Raw genomic sequence first — 21482 nt, forward strand, 5'->3', positions numbered from 1 at the left:
ACAGTAATATAGAAAACACTAAGGGGCACATTTACTTAGGGTCGAATATCGATATTCAACCCTCGATATTCGACTGTCTAAGTAAAATCCTTCGACTTCGAATAAAGAGACAGTTCTTCGACTATTGAATGGTCGAATAGTCGAATGATTTTTAGTTCGAATCGTTCGATTTGAAGCTCGAAGTAGCCATTTCGATGGTTGAAGTAGCCAAAAAAATCATTCGAAATTCAAAGTTTTTTTTATTCTATTCCTTCACTCGAGCTAAGTTTTTTTTATTCTATTCCTTCACTCGAGCTAGTTTTTTACACATTTACTAGAACAAGTAAATGTGCCCCCAGATGTTAACATGACTATGAAGATTTTCATTCATCCAGGTCATGGTATATCTAGTATAGGTAAATCTAAAAACAACTCATTGATTACTCGGCAAGTGCAGTTGTTTTTAGATTTACCTATACTAGATATACCATGACCTGGATGAATGAAAATCTTCATAGTCATGTCAAGGGGCAGATTTACTAAGCTCGAGTGAATTTTCGAAGTTAAAAAGGTTTGAATTTCAAAGTAATTTTTTGGGTACTTCAACCATTGAATAGGCTACTACGACCTTCGACTTTGATTCAAACGTTTCGAAGTAAAAATCGTTCGACTATTCGACCATTCGATAATCTAAGTACTGTCTCTTTAAAAAAAACGTTGACTTCAATACTTCGCCAACTTAAACCTGCCGAAGTGCTATGTAAGCCTATGGGGACCTTCCAGAGCAATTTTCTATGTTTTTTGGTTTCGAAGGAAAATCGTATGATCGTACGATAAAATCGTTCGAATAGTACGATTCGAAGTACGATTGGAGAACGATCGGAATACGACCGTACGATGATTAAAATCCTTTGAATTCGGATGTCGGAGGATTCTATTCGATGGTCGAATTTCAAAGTATTTTCCACTTCGAATTTCGACCCTTGATAAATCTGCCCCTAAATGTAAACATTTCAGCCTCTTTAATTCCATTGACACATTTATCTTCAATGCCCGCTCTTTGTTAGTTGCTACCCAACCTCCATCATGGAAAAACAACTGTTGCTAGGGTAGATATAGTTTCTAGCAAGAGTGCTAATTAAACCCCAAGTAGATGTTTACTCTTTTTCAAAATATGATAGTTGGTATGGTAAGAAGTCTGACTCCCTGACACAGCAGAATTTCATTGTATAACCATAGAAATATGTTTTGAAGAAACAGATTTATTTACAGATAATCTGAATGCTTGAGAACTATGTGACAAATGTGTTGGTTTTGCTACATGGACAAGAATGAGGATCCCTGCACATATTTTCATCTAAAATTGCATCAGCTAATAGTAAATGAGTCTCTCACCTGGGGTGGCCAAGCTCAGGGAGTGTTCAGCATTCCTCCCATCAGTGCTCCTAAGGATGCTCATGTGTTGAATTTTTGTACCTTTGATAAATAAAATCTGACACGGCAGTATTGCATCCTATCTGTGGCTTAGCTCTTCATGGACTGTCTGTGGGACTAAGTAAACCTGTAAGGTTTTGAAAGTCCAGTGTGCAACTATTTCTTAAATGGCAACACAATTATGACTTGAATAATTCCCTTGCCAGATGCAGCTTAATATTCTGTGGGTCAAACAAAAATGTTACAGTAATATATATTAGTATGGGGTCTGCCTTCACCACATGGCTCACTGCTACTCTGGCACTTATCACCAGGTTGCATCTCGACTACTATAGAAGACGTTGGGTGTTTGCAGACATTTCCCCAACTGACAAGACCACATCCAGAGCCTGAGTACAGTAATGGTCATGGAGAAACTTTGTTTTAAAACATTCCAAAACACAATAGTAACTTGTAATTTTTTTGCCAACCTGTGCATGCTTTATGCTGTTATACATACTTTCTGTGGGGAATAGAGAGCTAGCGCACTCTTTCTGGTTATAGGCAGAATGGCACTTGGTAGAATAAAAAAAGCTCAATCTATACACATCCATTACATTTTGACATTGTTCTACTAACACCAATGATTTTTTCAATACACTGGGATCTTGATTTTAGGCAACTCTACGGGGCAGATTTATCAAAGGTGAAAATTCGAATTTAAAAAATTTGAATTTCGAGCTAATTTTTGTGTACTTTGACTAGGGAATAGTCCTAATTCGAATCGAATTTGAAAAAAATGTGAATATCGAAATTTATCATGTACTTTCCCTTTAAAAGTTCGACTTCAACCAAGCGCCATTTAAAACTTGCTAAATTGCTGTTTAAGCCTATGGGGGACCCCCTAGAACCTATTTGGAGTCAATTGGGGAAAAACTTAGATTCGAATTAGAACAAATCTAACTTTTTTTTTAAATAAATTTCGGTTGGTCTTTATTAATTTGAATTTCAAAGTTTTTTAAATTCGAAATTTGACTCTCGATAAATCTGCCCCTAAGTAGTATCATTTTATGCACAATTTTATTTTTCTGTATTCATTCCTGTGTGGTTTGGCCTATGTATTTTGAACCACATGGGCATGTTGATAAGTGTACTTCATTTTGAGAATTATTTGTCATATACTTATGAAATTCCCTCTCATCTGGTTCAAGTGAAAGGTCTCAATCATTCTTTGATTGTTCTTACAGGTGGTACAACTGATCTCCTTCAAGGAAAATGCCTTTCATTTGCAAAAAGGAGGACAACCTGTTCATCTTTTCTATCTCTCTTAGTGTCTTAAATCTAGGTATTCACGAATATTTAACCATAATTGTTTTCCTATACGCTAACCCCGTCTCTTAATAAAAATGTGCCAATGTCTAATTTTTATATCTGTCTTTTAAATATATAATAATAAAGGAATAATGTATATTCTGTTTGAACTATTCTCTTTATACAACCCATTTTGATCTTGAATCTCCGTTGCCAGCCTTGCTTTCTCTAGGATGGTATATTTATATCCACAAGCTTTAAATTGCTTATGTACATATGTTAATTCCCCCATTATTTTCCTTCTGCAAACTATCTCTTATCATTCTCTTTATTTGGCTTTTCAGTATATTATCTCACCAGTTTTGTGGTAGTAATTATAGTACAGGTATTATATATATATTATATGTATATTATCCGGAAAGCCATTATTCAGAAAGCTCTGAATTACAGAAAAGCTGTCTCCCATAGAATCCAAATTTTGAAAACTTATTTTCTTTTTCTCTCTAATAATAAAGCAGTACCCTGTATTAGATCAAAACTAATATATAATTAATCCTTATTACAAGCAAAACCAGCCTCTTGGGTTTATTTAATGTTTACATGATTTTCTAGTAGACTTAAGGTATGAAGATCAAAATTAAGGAAAGATCTGATATCCAGAAAACCTAAGGTTCCGAGCATTCTGGATAACAGGTCCCATACCTGTATGGTATATACTGCAATATATATAAAAGCTTGGTTCTATATGACCATAAATATGGATAAAAATTAAAACTGGAGTAAGAATTATCAACATTAAAATTAGAATTTTTACTGCAATTCAAGTTTTTTGTGGCAAAATCGCAAATTTGAAATCTCCAAATTTTCAAGATTTACTAAGTGCAAAAAATAAAAACTTAAAAATTGCCTTCTTGCTTTTGTAGAAATCAATGGGATTTGTAATCTCAAATTTCAAGCTATTTTTCAATTCATGGTTTCAAGCTTATTTCAAAATGTGGCAGACTCTTTGAAAATTAATGTCATCTTTTTAAGTGATCACATTTTTGGGTTTTAAGTATTTTTCTTAAATAATTATACATTCAAGATTTTCAAGTTTGCGTTTTTTTAATTTGAAAATTCTAAATCTGAATGTTGATAAATCTATGTGTCACCTAAAAGTAATACAAATACAACAAACAAATACACCAGGATATTAAACTGAGAATATTTTTTTTTAAATACATTTATTCAGATATAAGTATTGATGTATTGAAATATATATACACATTTAGCACCTGATGAAATATACCCCTATGGTTTGCAATATATAGGCTACACCTATATGAGCAGAGGGGAAAATTGAAATGTAAGAGCAAGCTTCGATAAACAGTTCTGCAACAAATAGCTGACCCCATTTGCTTTTATGGTAATAGCCTGCAGGTGCAATTGCTTGTCTGCATATCGTTGTAGCGTATTAAGCTTGAAAATATATTGTCAGCATTTTAGAGTTGCCCTCAAGATCCCACAATCATGATCCAACTCTGCTGGAGTTTATAGGGGGAAGTAGGAAGATGTAAAAATGAGAAATTATTGCCTTCAATATAGTCTCGAAAACAAATCCAAAGTTTATTTACATTGGTCAAAGAGACCAGGTTTCATGGCTAGAATGGGCTTATGAGTAAATAAACTTTGGTACTTTTTCTGTGACAAAGACATTTAGATGAAATGTTTTTTGTCTAAATGAAACCACAAAAACAGTTGTGAAAACTGTTATCAAGGCAAGCTTTAAATCACCACAAAATCTTGTGTATGAACCAGAAAGTAGGACCTGACAGACATTCACAAGTGAAAGTTTTTGCTGTGGCATAGAGGCATGGAAGACAGCTGATATGTTACAGCTGAGATTTTTAAATACTTTTATAACAGGTATGGATGGGTTTTTTTAAAAAAAAAAAAGAATTTGGGTTTGATGTTTAATTTGAAAAATACTTGTGGGTGATATAAATGTGCTAGATTTTCAGGTTACATTTTTCTGATACTCTGTATTTTTAATAAGTGCCGTTCTGCCTATAATTAGGAAATACAGTACTGAATGCATAGTGATGTACAGGCAAACAATCACATCCTTAACTAAGTCAATTATTGTGTTTTGGAATGTTTGGAATAAAGATTCTCTTTCCGTTACCAGTCTCTGCCTCTGGATGTAATTCTGATTAGCTGTGGATATCACTGCAAACACAGGTAATTTCAAAAGTGATTGGTTTCAGTAGTATTCAAGTAAAAAGTGCCACCAATAGCATTATGTGTTATTAATAAATTACTTGAGCTTCTGCTACATAACCTATACACTTTAAAGTATTACAATATTGTTCTTATTATTCAAATTGAATGGTCCATTTAATTACAAAAATGATGATTTAATAGGAGGAAATAAGAATTGGAACATGTCGTTTTGGGAAGTGCTGATCATTATGACTGGATAAGTGGACTCTTTTTGTGGTAGCAACACCTGACTGTTCCCAGATCATTGGCATGTCATTTTTCATTCTGCATTCTAAATGAGATTGAACTATGCAACCAAGGTAAAAAAAAAAGAAGTATGCACTATAATACAATTTTCAAATAGATATTGCCAGTGGTGTGTTAATAATTCATCATTGTTTATTTATAAAGCCCCAACAATTACACAAAGCTCTTACAAAAATATAACAAAACAAGGGTTAACATAGTACAATAGGATTAGAGGGCCCTACTCACAGGATCTTACAATCTAAAGGGATAGGGTACAATTAGGATTATAGAAACAAATGGTGATTTATGATACAATAATGTCTGATTGATTAAAATACATTGAATAAGCTTCCCTAAATAGGTGGGTCTTTAGAGAGTGTTTGAAAGTTTCAGAGAGTGCCAGAGACAGAGAGGCTGAGAGAAGTATTGTAGATAGAATAGGATGAGGAAGGAGAAGAGAAGGGAAGGTCAAAATCAGAGCGTAGATTGTGTGAAGGAGTATATTTTGAAATCAGAGCTGAAATATAGGGAAGCCTATTAAGAGCCTTGAAAATGTAGTTTGAATTTTATTCTAGAGGAGACAGGGAGCCATTGAGGGGATATGCATAGTGGAACTGCTGATGTTGGGCGGTGAGATCAATGGATGAGTCTAGCAGCAGTGTTTAGAACAGATTGGAGTTGTGAATGGTGACTTGTTGGAATGCCTGCGCGGAGTAAGTTGCAGTAGTCAAAGCAAAAAACAATAATAGACTGAATAAGTGTTTTGGTTGTAACTGAACTGAGGTTGTATTCAAGCAATGTTGCAAAGAAATACAAAAAAAATTCATATGATCTGTAAGTACGTTAATTGAAGAAGGAACAAACTTTAAACATCTGAAATTATTATTCAAAGGAAATATACTGCAGGGCATAATTGGTTACTTTTGATCTGCTGCCAAACATTTCAGCAAAGTAGGTAAAAGAATGGAGCTTGCCCCAGTAAATAGAAAGGTTCAATACCACCATCAGAATTATCAGCTTTGTGAACTATAGGTTTTGCATGTGAAGAATAACATATGGCAAGATGGAATTACTGTAGATCTGTTAAACATGAACAATGTTGGGAAAGAAAATATGAGAATAATCAATACAGAATGTATCTGAATTATCATTAAAAAGAAAATAATACCCTCTTTTGAAGCTTAATTAGCTCTTTAAGATATACTTACATAGAAAAGGTGCATAAATAGAATAGTGAGAATAGAAATGTATTGAGTTTTTTTTACTTTTTTTTTACTTTTTTTTTTACATACATGACTGAAAGGAAACAATGATAGTCTATCTCTGTGTTACTAGGATCAGTTCTTCACACTCCTTTTGCTAACAGTCACTCAATAAATTATGCACAGCTTAGATTCATTTGCACAGTGAACATTTTCCCTGCATGTGTTATATATAAAAATGTGGTTAGGATTGATTTATTTTAATGTGCTAAAATATAATTTTTATAAATTTTTATTTGTGCTGTGATTGTCCTTACGAGCTTTTTAAATATAGCATAATTGCAAATAGCAAATATTTATGTGCATACTCTGCATTCAAATTATGGCGCAACTTTTGGTGGCGGAAAAGTTATTTGCTAACCAGTTTTGCAAATTGCAAAATTATATTTGCAAAATGACACACATTTGCACACGACGACACACAGTGGCCATACTCACGCAAACACCTGTCTCATTTGCAAATATTTGTGTACAATGTGCATGTCACTTGGATTCACAAAAAAAAGGAAAGATGGGTACAGCTGTGCAATATTTAAGTAGGCAAAAACATGTGCAAACCAACCGATTGTGATAACTATGTGTGGTGCAAAGTTTATAAATTACCCCCTGCTTATAATGCAGCCTTGTTCCTTTGTAAAGCAATGGATTCTGGGGACTTGAAGTCCCTCTGATTTCTATAGTGGTTGCACAGACACAGAAAGTAGATAGACAATTAGCAGGTGCCAATGTTGAAGTTGTTTTTCACTAACCCTCATGAAATGTAAATGAGATGATAAGCCCCCCTTAAAATGATGGCCAAAGAGATGAGGAATAATATTTTATTTTTGTTCAGACCATTTTTTATTTAATTTAGAAACCAGCTGCTTGAGAATCAGATTTTTGAATAAGCAGAGAATGGTAGTTGAATGTTCTACAGATATTGCTGTCAACTCTATTCCACCATTCACTGTGCTCAAATTAAACATAATTTTTCTTTTCAGCTAACAGATGCCATTTCATGCTGACCCTATCTCCTTCCTGCAGGCCAATGGCTTGACACGTGTACGGTATAGGACCTGTTATCCAGAATGCTCAGGACTTGGGGTTTTTCCGGACAACAAATCTTTCCATCCTGGGCCGGAACTAGGGGTAGGCAGAAGAGGCATGTGCCTAGGGCGCAATGAAGTGGGGGCGCCAAGCATGTACCTCTTCCTTCAGCCTACCCCTGGTCCGGACCCTTTCTCTGCCATCGGCACTGGTTCCCCCCTCCACAAATTTAAATATTGACAGATGCGCATTTCGGGAAGCGTGCCGGCAAGAGGGCGAATCGGCCAACCGTGTTGCCTTGGGCGCCCAGGTTGCTTGGCCCGGACCTGTTTCCATCATTTGGATCTTCATACCTTAAGTATTTCAGAAAATCATGTAAACATTAAATAAACCCAATAGACTGGTTTTGCCTCCAATAAGGATTAATTATATCTTATTTGGGATCATGTACAATGTACTGTTTTATTATTACATAGAAAAAGGGTATCCCTTTTAAAATTTAGATCATTTAGATAAAATGAAGCTTATGGGAGACATCCTTTCCGTAATTCGGATCATTCTGGATAACTGGTTTCTGGATAACTGATCCCAAACCTGTAGTAACAAAAGCTGAAAGCTTGTACATGCATTTAATAGATTAAATGCTAACAAATTACTGTTTCATAGATTACTGACCTGCAAATGTGAATGTATCAAGCCTTAATCACCAAGTCATATGTAAAAACAGAAAAAACAAGTTTGAGTTGAGGTGGGGGGGCGATATCTATTGTCTGCCACACACAATGCTGTTGATATGTTCCAAACCCAGAACAAACCCCCAAAGTCCTAGGCACGACTCGATCTTCTGTCTATAACAGCCACCTTTCACTTCGGAAGGAGTCCTCCGCTACTCTGATGCCGGCAGGTCTTAATGTGAGAGGACCAAGGAGAGAGTTCTGGGCAGACAAAGGACCGTATGTTTGCAGCAGGAACGTAGAACAAGAAGTTTCGTCGAGGGACAGGCTGTGTCAAACACAGTACACAAGCAGATGGTCAGGACAGGCAGCAGACTAGACAGGATCAGGGAAACAAGAATCACACCCAGGAACTACAAAATAGTCCTTTACGTTGGGCAGTGAGAAACTGCTCAAGGCCCCTTTAAATATTCAAACTTTGCGCCAAAGCACAATAACGTCACTGCACTGCAGCTCATAACCCGGAAGCGAGCAGGCACGCACCCCATAGAGGAAGAAGGATAGTGCACGTCGGAGCGCTGAAGATTTTGAGCGGCAGGTATCCCTGACGCCCCGCTACACCACCAGGACTTCTCACTGTATTTAACTCCAGAAAGTTCAAGGACCAGTAAAGTTTAAAAGTGAAAACTTTTTCTTGACATTAAAATTCTTGTTGATCTAGGACAGTGATCCCAAACCAGTAGCTCGCGAGCAACATGTTGCTCTCCAACCCCTTGGATGTTGCTCCCAGGGGCCTCAAAGCAGGTGCTTATTTTTGAATTCCAGGCTTGGAGGTGAGTTTTATTGCATTAAAACCAGGTGCACTGCCAAACAGAGCCTCAATGTAGGTTGACAATCCACATAGGGGCTACTAAATGACCAATCACAGCCCTTATTTGGTACTCCAGAAACATTTTTCATGCTTGTGTTGCTCCCCAACTCCTTTTACTTCTGAATGTTGCTCACGGGTTGTAAAGGTTGGGGATCCCTGATCTAGGATATACAAACAAGCTGTTTCTTGGCAACAAATGCCCTGTTTATATGAGAATGGTAATTCTATAGTCCTGTAAAAGGCCATGAATGACAATGGACCTTTTGTATATTCCTGTGTAAGAACTAAACCCATTAGCAGTTATTTTCTTATCAAGCATGTAGTTGTGGTCACAATCGTATTAAAAGCACCTCCCAGCACCCCTGTGCTTTTAGCCTAGGGGATATACCCCCTATCCCCAGGCAAGCATTCATACTGGCACACACCAAACTGCTGTTCTTTTGTCACTTACACTGGCTTTTAGTAAACTGATTTTGTCCCATCTAGAGATCTAAGGGTACCAGTCTACAGGTCACTGCTAGAAAGGAATAAGTATTTTAGGAAAACCTAAAACTAAGCCAGAAGTTGAAAATATGAAAGCAGACTTTGAGTTTAAGCTTACTAAATATTGTTTAAATGTGTCTGGCAGAAAATTTGGCAATTTGTCTGGCAGACAAGTTTGGCATGTTAGACTTTGAGAGACAATGTTTATACAGATGGACACACTTAATGGTGAGTTAGAGATTTTTGGGCAGATTTATCAAAATTTAAGATCTCGCTACAAAAAATCTCACCCACTTTCTTTTCATTTGTATGGGATTTTTAGAATTGTATTTATGAATGGGTGAAAGTTAGAGTTCACCATTTAAACAATCCTGTTACGGCCTTGCCACAAGAAGACGTGGCCATAGAGCCGGACTTATACAACACAACTCCTTTAGGGAATGCAGCTCTTTATTGTTCAATGGACACTTCAACATCACAGGTTTTCCTCAGTGTCTAGATGGTAGCCAGCCGGCATTCAGTAGTTCTGCTTGTGGATGATGCCAGGTTTGGGCACTGCTATTGCTGGTTACTGGATCATGTGGATACAGCTGTGGTGGCTTACAGATGGGTAGTATCTGTGGTCCTCCATTTGTGTAACAGTTTGGAATTCTAGGTAACCAACTTGGTAAGCTAGAAAGCGAACAACCCCTGTCGAAAATGCAGAACAGGGTTTGATTTCTTCTGCCAACCACAAAGGCAGCTTCCAGAAACGCCAATCAGGGGGCCATTATAGGGACCAATCTGGCCATGATTTGTAATGGTGCCAATCACAGCTAATACTGCTGTAATGGTGTAATGGTGCCAATCACAGCTAATACTGCTGTAATGGTGTAATGGTGCCAATCACAGCTAATACTGGGGTGCCATTGGGGGAGCATGCCCAGTTTAGTCTGAATGTAGGATCCAGACAGTACATAGCTCTTGCATAGGGTCTCGGGCCAATTATGTGTATTTTGTTACAGAGGGTTCTGGTTTGTTTGCCCTCATGGTAGGGGTCACTTACCAAAGAATTCTGGTCAGGCTATACAACATCAAAACTACACAGGGAAAGGAGCAAAGGTTATCATACATATACCATTTGTTGAAGCAGTTAGGAGCAAATAAGCAATAATATAATAGTTTACATTTTTTCCCTCTAGATTAAAAGTATGTTTTATCACAAATCCAATCCACAGATATTTTCTGAGGCATCAATGTCACCAGTTTCTTATTCCAAACAGGTATGTCCAATACCAGTTTCAGCATGAACCACAACTGCAAAGTTTTCAACAAGTGATTTTTTTAAATCTTTTTTACAGGAGCTACAATGTAAGGATACCTCGGATTTGCTTTCTAAGTGATTGAACCTTGTCCGATATAATAGATTAGACTTTGATTTGATTTATACTGCAAACATGTATCACGTTTTGAATTCAAACGACATCATTCATATCAGTCTGTGCCTGGTAAGGTTGATGTAACGTCTCTTTCAAAACCGAGATTAAAGCATTTTTTTATTTTTAAAAAAGTACATTTTATCCACCTATGACAAAGTAAGTAGTGGAGAGTTTTATTAAGCGGGTGCAGGATGATAAGTACAATATTATCTGAAAACACAACAGGATATGCTAGACATAATGTTATGCAGATTATAAAGCACCTGATAAGCTTGTTGATAAATAGTTAACCATTAATTCAGCTGACAAAGGTGAATCAATACAGTGTTATATGTCGTTGAAATTGTCTGTTAAATAATACTTTTAAATAAACTGTACAATAAGACCCCTTGACTGATATAGGTTTTTTCATATATTGAAACAGGTATGGAATCTGTTATCCACATACCCATTATTCAGAAAGCTCTGAATTGTGGGAAGTCCAATTAAAGGAAATACAATTTTAAAATTATTTCATTTTTCGCTGTAATAATAAAACAATACCTTGAACTTTATGGTAAACAAGCTGCATGAATGCATATTGGTGGCATAACATCCTATTGGGTTTATTTAAGGTTTAAATGATTTTAGCAGACTTAAGGTATAGAGAGACAAATTATGGAAAGATCCCTTATACATAAAACTAAAGGTCCTAAGCATTCTAGATAATAGATCTTTTACCTGTAAAGCAAAACTGTGTATTTATCCATTGAGCTAATGCTCTTTTTTTAATACTGTTTTTAAGCAAAATAATATTTTACTTGTAGAGTGACTCTGCATAGAGTTATACAGTTTATCCACAAATATTCGCCAAATGCTTCTCAATTAAAGAGGCCAACAACACGTTGTGCATAGCCTTGCCTTTATCAACACTGAACCTCATTTGCCAGTTTTTTGCCCAGTTCTCAAATGTAATCAAATGTCTATGCAAAGCGGCAGAATCCTGCATGGAACATAGGAAAAAACATAAACAGTACTTGCCAACTTAAAGGTCATTAATGAAGAGAATCCAGGGAGGCTGTTTATTATATAGAGCTGACTGGGCTAGTTTCTTACAAACAATTTTCATAGTGTAAATGGGAGAGCAAAAGCTAAAACAGTCATTAAACAATCATATAGCCTGAGCTATAAACAGCTGTTTGTGCTATTCGCTGAACAAACTTTATTGCTCTGAGCTCTTACACAGCTTGTACTAGCATTAAAGGACTGGTATAACCCCAGCCCGGTGCAGTTTTCTGCGATAGGAGCCCAGGGTTTCAGGTAAGTCAGTACAATCACTTGGGGTGCCTAACATTTGGCACCCCCAAGTGCAAACAGACTTTCCTTCTCCTTTAATGCAAAAAACAGAACACAGCAACCCACACAGAATAAGACCTGAATGAACTTTTTGGAAGCAACTGATACAAAATACAATAATATGTTTCTCATAGACTTCAATGAACTGGTGTCTGTGGGCAAGCAACAGTGCCTTTTAGGCTATATTAAAAATCACGATAAGAGAGTACAAGGAATGGCCAGGAGACAGGTTCACTGCTTAATGTGGTTTATTGTAAGCACAACAAGTTTCGAGCCTTTTGGCTCTTTGTCAAGTGTTCACAATAAACCACATTGAGCAGTTTACCTGCATCTTGGACATTCCTTGTACTCTCTTATTGTGATTTCCAATTGAATACTGATAAACTACCTGCTTTGTGTTCTATAGTACCAGTCCAACCTGTCTTTAGTTTCCTTTTAGGCTATATTAGTCAGTTACAATTGAAAATGATCAATGAATCCCTCAAACATGGAGGTACCAGGGATTTTCTCAATAAGGGGAAAATGTTTTAGGGTTGGTGGGCCCTTGATAACAGGTTCTCTTGGGGACCCAGTCCAACGCTGGTAATCTATCATTCATCCAACTCTCTATCCAATATATTAACACAATGGATAGGCACATAATCATATAACATAATTTTTTTTTGGTGAACAAAACAATCATACATTTATCCAAAATTTACAACAAACCAAATGAGGTGCTTTGTGGTCCCTGAGTGCCTCTCTCTTAACATGTTTGATGTCAATGGGTGCTTCATCAGAAGAGGTGTGGTATCCCAGTGAGTTTCCCTTTTTATATACAAAAAGAATGTAAAACACATCACACAAAGCAAATATATTAACAATACATATTTTAAGGCAAAATACTGTCACTGTTCTTTGACCCCTGTACTTGCTTTATTGCATAGTAGTGTAAAAATAGACTAAATAGATTGAAATGCATTTGATATACACAAATGATCAAAAAAAGGAGTGCTTGGTCCTCTTTCTCTTTTCCAAATTGTTTATGCATGTATATGTATATATATATATATATATATATATATATATATATATTATGTCACAGCAGGTCAGTAAGGGTAAGGCCAGACGAGGAGATTCAGGGAGATTTTGTCGCCTGGCGACTTATCGCTACATCTTTTGCGCGACTATCTCCCCGAACTGCCTCAGCGTTTTTTCCCCATTAGCGCAGGCGATTTTGCGCTGTAGCCTATGGGGAAAAAATGCAGATGCAGTTCGGGGAGATAGTCGCGCAAAAGACGTGGTGATAAGTCGCCAGGAGACAAAATCTCCCTGAATCTCCTCGTCTGGCTTTACCCTAAAGGTTTGTGGATTTGTGCAGGATGGTGTGTATATCTGTCCCAGGTTTGAGCAGTGCTCTCAGTTTCTGGTAATGCAGTCAGCTCACAGACCAGTTAACGAGCTCAGCAGAATCTAATCTGCTGATCCAGGTTTCTATAAGAATTCCCAGCCTGCTTAGGGTTTGGCTCCACCCTGGAACCAGTTCTGATGTGAGATATCAGGCTGGGGAGTTCTGTGAAAGACTTTTTTGGCAAACGTTTGGTGTTTTGGGTATACAAAACCTTTTTTGTGTGTGGTAAAGACTGCTGTTGCTAACGTAGAGACCAGAGCCGTGCAAGATTGTTTCCGGTCTGATAGTCAGGGAAGCCGTAATGTATAGTTAGTTGCCAAGCTGGCGACAGTTTATTTTGCTGTTTTGTTTTTTTTTTCACCTCTAAATGGTGTAAATAGTGCTTTTTAAATAAAAACCCACGTGTGTTTACTTAGACCCATTGTTCTACTGTGCCTGATTTATTCGGTGTACTCATCCAGGGAGTCACAGGGTTCAATTTTCCTAGCACTCAATGATTATAAATTGGTATAAATCCAAGTGATTTGCCCACCCTACAGGAATATCTGCACATTCGGTCACATCGTTTGTACAAACATGCCTAAGCCAGCAGTGCCTTTTGCGTCCGGTAACATGCTATCTACTGTATCTATATATGTTTTCTAGCTCTCTTAAATGCTCAGCTATTCGGCAGTCCTTAAAGGGGCAGGAATAGTGGGTAAGCTAACATTAAACAAAGGAGAAGCCATCTCCCTATATTACTTATACATTCAACAAAATGTTACTTATCCAATAGTAAAAGACAATATATTTCTGTAACAATAAAATAACAAAATTGTAAGACGGTGTACTGTAACTTACATACGTTTTCAGGGTCAGACTGGGGGGCCTGGGGCCCACTGGGGCTGCTTTCTCGGGTCCCCCTTCGACCCCCGCCCATACTGCAAAGACTATTCTGAGGCTCCTGTCGCGCACACATACCCCCCCCCCCATACACACACTTCGGCTCAGACTAACTTATACCTTTCCCAAACAGGACCAGGCTCAGGGCAGTGGTGACAGGTAGTGAGTGTGTGCACCCTCCTACCTTTCACTTAGACCAGGAGGAGTAGGCGTAAGCACGCTCGCTTGTACCTTTCAACTTTTCTGACCAGGAGGAGTAGGCTCAGGGGAGCGGTGACAAGGAGCAGTTATGGCCTGGTGGGGCACATGAGAGCTGGGGCCCATCGGGTTTTTCCCAGTGTCCCGCTGGCCCAGTCCGACCCTGTACATATTTGTTACCATAGATCTATATTTCAGATTAAAGTTGAACCATTGTGATATAACAATATATTAGTTACAAGACAGTGCATATTTATTTCCATAACTACAAAAGGCAGTTGATTTATATCTAAATTGGTTGCCCCCCATCTAGTTTTACCTTGCTATAGTATGATAGCATATGGTACAATACTGATATACCATGTATACCAAAGAACATATTATCATTTTTTTCTTTAATTCAAAGGTTTTTTATTGTTTCAACATTTTCATTCGTAACATCACAGTGGGCATTAGCCGAGCACTGGTATAAAAGATATGGTCATACAGTTATATGGGTTAACCTATTACTGAACTAATGTCCGGAAGCAGAGTGAAAGAGTAAAAGAAAAAAAAAATAGGGTATAACAAAACGTCTGGGTGTTAGACAGTCAAAAGGCTTCCCTTTGCCACTACACAGACGATACACATAACTATGCCTTTGGGGGGGTTCGGTATATTGCCAAAAGGGATACATTTAAAAGATGAAATCTAGTCCTTAGTCTGTAACTAGTAGTTAGCCATATTTTTTTAAATATAAGAATATGATAAGAATGAATTTTAGATTCTTCTTTTTTAGGTTTGGGTTCCAGAGCTGCATTGATAGAAGCACAATGCATACTAACTACTCTCTCTTTAATAGTTATGAGCAAATTTGCAGTGTTTCACTTTGCCAAAAAATTTGAGAAGCTGCAGAATTTCATTAAGGTGAAGGAGTTTTTAGCTCAGCAATAGGATATACATTCCCCGACTTTGTAAGAGAATCTCCTGTCCACTACGTTACAACGGTTCTTCATAGAAAAAGTCACAACAGTATTCAGTAGGAAAATATGTTAACAGCAACTGCAACTAATCATCCTACCAAAAATTAAGTAACTATGAAAAGAATATTCTTACACAACTATGTCCCTAGTTTACTTACGGCTAGCAAAGATCATACGTCTGCTGTGAATGTTGAGTATAACACAATAGCACTTACAGCAGCATAGTGTTGGCTGGATTGGTTTCACTTTCTGAAGAACAGGCCAGGTACTTCATAAAGTACTGGTTGAAGAAGCGGTACAACAACCTTCGCCCAGGCACAGAAGGGGTGCATGAGAAAAAAAGGGAAATTATGTACCACCTCAACAGGAAAATGGGGAGAAAATTTAACATTGAAATGGAACTGTGACAAGTCCAGAGACTGTGGTCAGACCTAAAACAGAGAAATAGCAGGATGCTGAATGAAATTTCAATGGGTGAGACAAATAATTATTACTTAGCTCATTTTTGTAGCTCACCGTGGCTCTGTTTTCTGGTGTCCTCCATGTAGATAACATAACTCTCATTCTAGTTTCCACCTTCCTTATAACTGTGTTTGGGACTGTGAAGAAATTGGATTCATAAAGGGGACCTGTCATCCAGACATAAACCTTCATATTAAAAGTCATTTTCAAATCAAACATAAAACACTAATTATTTTTATTAAAACATTCATAAAGGTATATAGGTCAGTCATACTGTATATTGCCTGCCCTGCCTATATTCCTCACTTTACACCTACTAGTTGTCATTGTACTTCACCTTCACATCCACCTCCTCATCATCTAATTGTGTAGCCAGTAGTACATGGGCACAGTCATCAGATGCCTGACTGCTTGCTGTGACTGTGAATTCCAATAAACCAGATTTAAAGAATTTAAATAAATTATACAAAGTTTATTTTGCTTGCTAAACCCTAAAGAATTTGGAATAATTTATTAGGTGATGACATGACCCCTTTAAGCAGTGTGTGTGTGTGTATGCATATGAAATAATAAATTTTTAAAACTTTCTTTGTTTTCAATTTCTTGCACTTTGGGAACTATTAAGCTCTCTGCAAGCCCAAACTGGCAATCTGACATTAATCTTTGGTAAACATTACAAGAATATTTATGTATTTACATCTGCTGTTTTCCAGAACTAGAAAACAGAAGCAGATTGGAGGAGCAGCACATGCCTGAACCTGGCGGTGAAGGTGATGAGCAGAAACCCAGAAAGAGAATGTCAGTGACATCACAGGCCATGCCCCTGATCAAGTGATTGATGTCTGTGTACAAATGGAAGGCAACATCCCAGTAAATTTGCAAGACTTGCTTAAAAAATCATGCAAGTTATTAAGGAAAGAAACACGTGTAACAAAAATTGAAAGAGATATTTATCGTTGAGTAACAGTCTTGTTGTTCAGAATCAACATCCAGTTTCACACCATAAATTCACACCGAAAGCTAATGTTACTTTAAGCTATAGGTGCTAGTTGTTGCTTCTTGGATATATATTTATAGATTTGTTTGTTTATTTACCAATGACAAATTGGAAATCTGTTACGCACAGTTGGGATTGGCAAAACAAAGCAATGGCAACATTTTATCTTCAATTGTTTTGAGAAAATAAAAAACTTTTTTTTAGGAACAGTGTTGTGTGTACTTTTTTTTGTGCTAATATTTTATCTTGAAAGATGTTCCTTATTCACATCAGCGTTCAAGGACCAGTGTTAAATTTCTTTACTATGTCTGGTGTAACCTATCACACCTAATCAGCAAGTAGCATGTATTACTGGAGGTAGACAGCTCATCCTCATCAACGACACAGAGTTCCTCCTCTAAACTGCTACTGGAATCTTCCTGAGCCAGATCCTAGGGTCTGTCCCTCTCATCATAAAATCTTTCCCCTGGATCACTTCTGAATCATACATGAAGTGATGCTGGCCTGCACCTCAAGACCAGCAGCTTACTTTCCTGCACAACATTCCCTACTGCTAAAGTACTAGTCTGTGCCACATTGTCTTCTTCCTCCTCAGACAAAAATACACCTTCGCCATACCTGTCTGCTCCTCAAAATTATCCTTGTTGTCTGGACCCAAGTACACCTTCAAAATGTAGCATGGACTCTGGGGAGTTCCCTAGCACAGAGCTGGCAGGTGACCTCCTGCTGCTGACTAGTGCCCACATCAGAGAAGGTCAGCCAGTCCACCACTGTCTCTGCCTGCTTTGGTGCCCCACTGCTACTTAATGCCGCGTGCTGTTGCCGCTGCTGAACATTGTGAGAGAGAAATATACCATATATAAGAACATATTATCTTAACGCTAAGAAGATAAAAAAAAACGTCTGGGTGTTAGACAGTCCAAAAGGCTTTCCTTTGCATATACATAAAGAACATATTATCTTAACACTAAGAAGATAAGAAGAGAGAGAGAGTTTGTCCCAAGCACAATTATTATGCTCCAGGACACTATTCCTTAATTTAATCAGTAACCAACTGTGTGGTACTGTATAAAATGCTTTAACAAATTTAGTAGATCACAGTAGATCACATCCACTGACACTGTTTCTGCTCACCTTCTCATAGAAGGCACTTAAATTAGTTTGGCAAGATCTATTATAAATAAATCCATGCTAGTACAAGCTCATCATAGGGTAATTTGCTATGTGTTCAGGTATCTTATCCCTTATTAACCAGTTCAACTGCTTTCCTACCACTGATGACACATTGGCAATTAAACTGTTGTACAGAGTTGGTATTGGCGCAAAAAAAGCAATGGCAAAAATGTCTGTTATGAAAAAATGGCTAGACATATTGTCAATTTCCCAGCTGCCACAAGTCATGTGACTTGTGCTCTGCTAAACTTCAATCACTCTTTACTACCGTACTGCAAGTTGGAGTGATATCACCCCCCTCCCTTTTCCCCCACAGCAGCCAAACAAAAGAACAATGGGAAGGTAACCAGATAACAGCTCCCTAACACAAGATAACAGCTGCCTGGTAGATCTAAGAACAACACTCAATAGTAAAAACCCACTTCCCACTGAGACACATTCAGTTACATTGAGAAAAAAACAGCAGCCTGCCAGAAAGCATTTCTCTCCTAAAGTGCAGGCACAAGTCACATGACCAGGGGCAGCTGGAAAATTGACAAAAATGTCTAGCCCCATGTCAGATTTCAAAATTGAATATAAAAAAATCTGTTTGCTCTTTTGAGAAATGGATTTCAGTGCAGAATTCTGCTGGAGCAGCAATATTAACTGATTCATTTTGAAAAAAAAATGTTTTCCCATGACAGTATCCCTTTTAGGTTTAATAATAGTGTGAGAACAGTCATCTAAGTGGATTGTACATGATCCTGTGCTTGCAGGAATAGCCAGTCTAATCATTGTCACGCTGGGTCTATGGTCATTGGTGCTGTGGTCTATATCAGTAATACCAAGTATTGCCATCAGAAACTTTAGTTTAAACCCTACACAGCTTCCTACCCCTGTCACGCTGCTCAGAGTTGCCATTGCTTGATAAGTTGCTTAAACTTTAGGGGGCCCATTTACTAAGGGTCGAAGTGAATTTTCGAATTCAAAAACTTCGAATTTCTAAGTAATTTTTGGGTACTTCAATCATCAAGTACTGTCTCTTTAAAAAACTTCGACTTCGATACTTTGCCTCCTTAAACCTGGCGAATTGCTGTTTAGCCTATGGGGGAACCTCCTATAGCCGTTGGCTGAGTTTTGAGAAGTCGAAGGTTTTTTTGTAAAATCGATTAAATCGTACGAATCGAACGATTCGAAGGATTTCATTGTGCGATCGAACGATTTTAATTTTAAGGAAAAAACCTTTGACTATCGTACTACACCTATTTGATGGTCGAATTTCGAAGTTTTTTCAATTCAAAATTCGACCCTTGATAAATCTGCCCCCAAGAGTTTAAGAGGCCCAATGATCTGTAGATGATAGCTCAAATTATTAAGTAAATAGATATCAATATAAATAGTTGGTTACTTTAGTATAACTAGGTGATATGTATGTATGTATATTTTTATTTGTATAGCACTCCTTGAGGGCAAAGCACTGTACAGCAGAACAATAAATAAGCATTGACAAACAAGGGGTCATTGAAATAAAACGTTACAATAGGTGCATTATTAGAAATACAATTCACATAAATATAAAATATAATTACAATACAGATTAAGTGCTCAGTGTCAAGGAAACAAAAGGCCAGAGGACCCTACCCCATAGGGCTTACAGTCTAACCGGGAGGGTAACATACAGACAATTCAGAGGGGTATTAAGATGCTGTAGGTTACAGTTTGTTACACTGTTATATAAGTGCCAGTTCAGGTTTTATCCAGGTGCTCCCAGAGGTAGTCTTTGAGTTTCGTTTTAAAAACACTGAAGGAGGATTCTCTCCGCATGATGTGATATATAGATTTAAAAAGATTAATTAAGGTTCTAATAAGTAATTCATTGGGGGTCAGTGGAATCTACTTTAACTTTTTTAATTAATTTGTGGTCAGTGGAGTTTGCCCCTGCCTACCCCATCAAGCTTTCTCTGAGGCATTGTTGACCTTCAATCAAAGATTGGATGAAAGTCCATTGTGTGTTACAAGAAATTAAATGAGAATTCTCATCTATGAACTCAGTATTTCCGTAGCGGTTACAGTATGTGATAATTCAAATTTCTTCATCCTTGATTCCAGATTTGGAAGCAGTGCTTTAAAGTATCTAAGTTTTTTGTTTTTTTTTACTAAACATCGAATGCAAAATTTGTGGTTTTTTTAAATAAAATCTGACTTTTAAAAAAAATCACACATTTTTCGGAATTTATTAAACCCCGAGGATGGAAAAGTTTGAATCTGAAAATCCGGTATCTCAGACCTGTCGAGGTTGCATATTAGTCAATGGGAGAAGTCCCAATGTGCGTTGGTTTACAGGCAATACCCCAAAGTTTTCGGGTGAAAATTACGTAAAAATCGTGAAAATCTGATGAGAAAGTCCGAAAAATTTGTGAAAATCTGATTTTTTTCCCGCGAAGCAAATAATAATAAGCTTAAAAAACAGAGCGTATTTGATTGGAGTTTGTAGCAGAAAATATTGAAATAAATTCGGACTTTGATAAATAACCCCCTAAGTGTCATATACAGCTTTGATTCATATATTTATCACTTTCATCCTGCATTAACCTATCTTTTTGTTCCTATTTGCAAAACAGCTAGTGCTTCATGCAGTGATCTCTAGAGAGCCAATTATGAGCTGGTTAGCCAAACTGTAAATATTATAAGCCAGCACCTGAGCTAACATAACTTTTTCATGTGAGATTAACCATGATAACTGTTGAATATTAAATAATGGTTTATGTAAAAAAAGAAAAATGTTACTTAATAATTAATCTGTGTGTATTTTCTTCATAGAAAATGTCCAAGAACCAACAGAATCTATAGACAAAAACAAAATCTGGGCCACTACAGTTCAGACAACACAACAAGAGCATCAACCCGTCTAATATAAAGCAGCATGCTTCCATAATGGCAAAACTTTCATATAAAATCTTGGACTAGAAAATACTGAGAGATTTAAACTGCTTGCCTTGCATTTATGGTAGTATATTCCAATGAATTTGTGCTACTATTGTACTTTAATATGTATGAGTATACTTGAAATAAAGAGTATAATTTGTGTTGTTCTTTTCTGTAATGTACATAAACTGTTTATAATATTTTTCCTTTTAATGTATTTGTAATATATAATAAATACTCATCTATGAGAAA

At 37.0% G+C, this 21482-nt stretch overlaps 1 protein-coding gene across 3 annotated transcripts in view; it reads left to right on the plus strand.

Moving 5' to 3' along the window:
- tmeff2.L (transmembrane protein with EGF like and two follistatin like domains 2 L homeolog) overlaps nt 1-21482 on the plus strand; it is an 81424-nt gene extending 59942 nt beyond the window's left edge. Inside the window, exon 10 of one of the 3 annotated variants that reach the window (XM_018234658.2) lies at nt 21126-21482. In XM_018234658.2, coding sequence (XP_018090147.1) covers nt 21126-21222 — 97 coding nt within the window. In that variant the 3' untranslated portion in view covers nt 21223-21482. 3 annotated transcript variants of the gene reach the window in all.

Source organism: Xenopus laevis, chromosome 9_10L (assembly GCF_017654675.1).
Source record: "Xenopus laevis strain J_2021 chromosome 9_10L, Xenopus_laevis_v10.1, whole genome shotgun sequence".
In the NCBI taxonomy this organism is placed as follows: Eukaryota; Metazoa; Chordata; class Amphibia; order Anura; family Pipidae; genus Xenopus; species Xenopus laevis.